General features: G+C 47.7%; 1 protein-coding gene across 1 annotated transcript in view; it reads right to left on the reverse strand.

The window, feature by feature from the left end:
• The window catches only part of LOC104470698 (cytochrome c oxidase assembly factor 1 homolog), an 8,060-nt gene extending 6,535 nt beyond the window's left edge, over positions 1 to 1,525 (reverse strand). Inside the window, exons 1-2 of the mRNA XM_010085713.1 lie at positions 1,486 to 1,525; positions 1,110 to 1,208 (exon numbers count right to left, since the gene is read on the reverse strand). Coding sequence (XP_010084015.1) covers positions 1,110 to 1,208; positions 1,486 to 1,525 — 139 coding nt within the window. The remainder of the gene's footprint in view (positions 1 to 1,109; positions 1,209 to 1,485) is intronic.
• Between the last annotated feature and the right edge of the window lie 2,171 nt (positions 1,526 to 3,696).

Genomic DNA, 3,696 nt, shown 5'->3' on the forward strand with positions numbered 1-3,696 from the left:
TTGCACCACTTGACTGCACAGCTAAGTGATGCAGGGAATGAGCCCTTTGACCTTCTGTATAACACAAAGAGTGACTCCCCCTCTCCTCCCCCAGAGATTTCTAGATAACAATGCTGTAGCTGAAAATTAAAAAATGCTAATGTCCTTGTTAAAGCCAGATTCAATATTTTAAAGCGTAAGGGGATCATATATCTGTCATGTACTCCAGGGCCGGAGGGCATGAGCTGCCTAAAATTAAACCCTGCTTTCCATCCTTGTCTGATTTGTTATTAATACATGTAAAATGAAGGGGAGGTTTCGGAGCTTATCTGAGGGCTTGAGGAACAGGCTTGGCTACACTCTTCTGGCAGCATCCTCTGATATAAGGCTAGGTGAAAAGTAATATCATTTTAGAGTACCAGCAAGGGAGAGGCAAAGGGCCAAGAGGCCTACAGCACCCCCTCCCCAAGAGAGAGGCAAAGTCTAATTCTGGTCTGATGCTAAATATCGAGAAACAATTTTAGAAAAAAAATAACATCTATGAATTGGAGTAACAATCTGGATTCTTGGCCAAAGACATGTAGCAACTAGAGCTGTCTATAAACAGCAATGTCACCTGTCTAGCTGTTCTCTCCTTGTCCTGGTCTTCTCAATGCTGAGCACTCTTATCTGCCCTTCATTCAGGAGAAACTAATGATCTTAGCACTTCACAGGCATGTTGTTTTTAAGGGCCAGAACCACAAAGATTTACAGATAAAACCACTAGACTTTATACCTTCTCGCAGATGGCCCTCTTTTCCTGCCCAGTTGTAAAATCTCAGTAAGAAATGAAACCTGCCTTACTGCTTGAACTTTTACTTCACCCTCACCCTCAGGAAACCTCCCAGAAACCAGACTTTCTCCTGATTTCCTATGCAATACCCACCTCTGGAAATGCATGCAGCAGCACTTGGGAGAGCAGCAGCCCTGGGGCTGAACAAAGTGGAGCCCACAGAGGCAGAACCCAAAGGCTCGGCCACACTTCCCTTAACTTCATTTGCTTTTCACATCTTGCATGCTGCTATTTTCCCTGCTACACAAAAGCAAAGGGGCAGAGGAGATATAAGGTTGCTAACAGCACCAAGGCTTACTCTGCATAAGATTATACATCACGATGCATCCCCCGCCGCTGAACAATCCCATGAAAACAGCCATTTGCTGCAGTTTTCTTAGAGAAGCTGGCATTTTTCCTCCCTGAAAAGAAAAAGGGAAGACATTTGTTGTAAAAGAAGAAAGCTAAAGGGTTATTTCCCCCCTCCTCCTCTTTCCTAAAAGCCCTTTCCAACCAGGCCTGAATGAAAGCACAGTGCACAGGCATTGGGCTCTCTCTTGCTGGGGCCCCACCGCGCACCCAGAAGGAAGGGTGGTGAGAACAGAGCAAACCAAACAGGGACCCAGCTGGGTTGAATGTGTTTATTCAACTTCTTTCAGTGATGCCACCACTTTGCTAATTGCCGAGAAGAAAACGACCTCCCTGGTGTGGCCAGGGGCCAGTGCTGTGGCGCATTGTTGCAAGGGCTCCTGGTACCCGTGTGCTCACTCGCACATTGCAAGCATTCAGGCTTGGAGGGACAGATTTCTCTCTCGAGTAAACTCCTCTAAAGTAAACACACTTGCAGCAGGGCTCGATTTGGCCTGGAGTGGCAAGGGACAGAGAGCCAAGCCAGCACTGTGCCAGCAAAGATAATGGAGCCAGGGTGTGTTTGTTCTGTTGTGTTGGTTTTTTCCCAAGCCATGGGTAAATAGGAAGGCTCTTGCAAGCCTATTTTTCTTCCTTCCTGCCTCCTTCAGCCCAAGCTTGCCCTTTTAATGAGTTACAGTTTTGGCCTTTGAATGAATGACCCAGCAGAATAAGAAACACCTCTGAGAAAGTCAGTCTACTAACACTCCCTATGGTTTGGCTAAGAGGGAGACCGTGTGGCCTGAAGAGCCCAGGCTAATGCTCCTGCCCACAGCAGGTCAGCAAGAGTCAAACTGAGTTGCCAGTGGGAGAGTAGCACCTTGGTTCAGGCAGTGGCAGGATGGGACTTGACTAAGATCTGAGTATCAGCTTATGCTCTTGCTTCTCGCACAGCTGGGATGGTAGGAACAACAGGGGTTGACAGCAACTAAAAAAAAAAAAAAAAATTAGTAAAAGGCTGCCCTCTTTGATGGAGGTACATAGACATCTGAATACATGGAGAAACTGTATGGGATTTTTAATCCCAAAGGCTTCACACCTCAATCCTTGTGCCACGATGAAGTGTTATGCTCAGTGAGAGCTGGTTAAACCAAAGCACCAAACCAGTTACAGAAATGTGACCTGGGCAAGGCCATTTGAGTCCTGTTGTGAAAACCACCTCTAGCATCCCCCAGGTATGTGTTAGTCACGTGTTGCTCAGCCGACAACCATAGTTTAGAGAGGGTGGAAAGGTAAACGTCAGGACTCCTTCCCATTGTGGCTGGGTCAGGGTGACATGGGCAGCCTCTCGCTGCTCTGCTGACATACCCGTATGCCATCTCTTGCATCCTCTAGCCTGAGGGAAACCATGAATGCAACGCAGGCACAACTTTCTTCTACTGCCCTGTCGGCACTAGTGTTCAATTGTAACGCATGCTACCCCTTACCCAAAGTCTTTCCTTGTTAAATATTAAGAGCTCTTAAGAAGACTAGTTATGTTTACTGTTTAATTTACTTCAAATTTATAGATGGCTAGTAATGGTAGCAACCCAGAGAAGCATGTCTAGTTTATGTCCCCAAAAAGCCCAAATTGTGCCATTGGTACAGTCAGTCACTATCTCTCCCCTCCTGATCTGCTTATCTGATGTTTTTTTCTTCTTCGTTTCCCCTGGGGAACTTGAGTGGTGTGACAAGTTGCAGCAGAGGAAGTATGAGTCTGTTTTTTCAGAAAAACAGCAGCAGTCATTTCACAAGGACACAGAGAGCTTTCTGCCTGCCCACTTGTATTTGCAGCTTTCCTTAAATCACAGTTTGTAATATTGCCCCCTCCCCTCCACCTGCATGATCTGATTAAGAACAGAGCTTCCTACACGATCCGTCCAGCCAGGAGGATCTGACACCACCACCACATAACGGTGTTTTTGCCACTTTAAAAGTTGCAGCCAGGAAAAATTTGCTTTCTGTGATGAAATTCAGGGTAATTGAACCTAAGTATCTGGGAGTGGTGAGGTAGGGGGTTCTGCCAGCAGCAGAAGTGGGAAGATGTGTAGCTGTTGCACCAGGGAGGAGGTTTTGACTGAGGCTCCAGGGACCTGTCTAGCAAAGGGTGGAAATGAGAGGCTCTGCAACTTGCTGTCAGCGGGTTTGAGGTTTGTTAGGTCTCACCGTCTGCTTGCACCCAAACAAGGGAGGTGGAAAGAAAGAGGAGCTTGGTGCTGAATGTTCATGTGCTCGCACACGCTGCCATTACTGCCTCCGCTTGCAGCAGGTCAGCAGTCACAAGAACCCTGATGGTGCTGTGCTGAGATGGTGCCATCCAGGAAGGGAGCTTGGCAGCTGAGAAACGGTGATCCCAGTAAGCACTGCTGCCCCATGCAGCGCTCCTGGCTGTTCCTGATGTGCTGCCCTTGCCTGTAGTTGTCGCCAGCTGCTGGTCCTGGTGAGGAAGGGATGTAGGGGCTGAGGCGTACCAAAGCTGCATACCCTGCACCAGCCCTGTGAAGGTCCTTGTTGCTGTA

This window comes from Pterocles gutturalis, unplaced genomic scaffold (genome assembly GCF_000699245.1).
Source record: "Pterocles gutturalis isolate BGI_N339 unplaced genomic scaffold, ASM69924v1 scaffold20415, whole genome shotgun sequence".
Taxonomy (NCBI): domain Eukaryota; kingdom Metazoa; phylum Chordata; class Aves; order Pterocliformes; family Pteroclidae; genus Pterocles; species Pterocles gutturalis.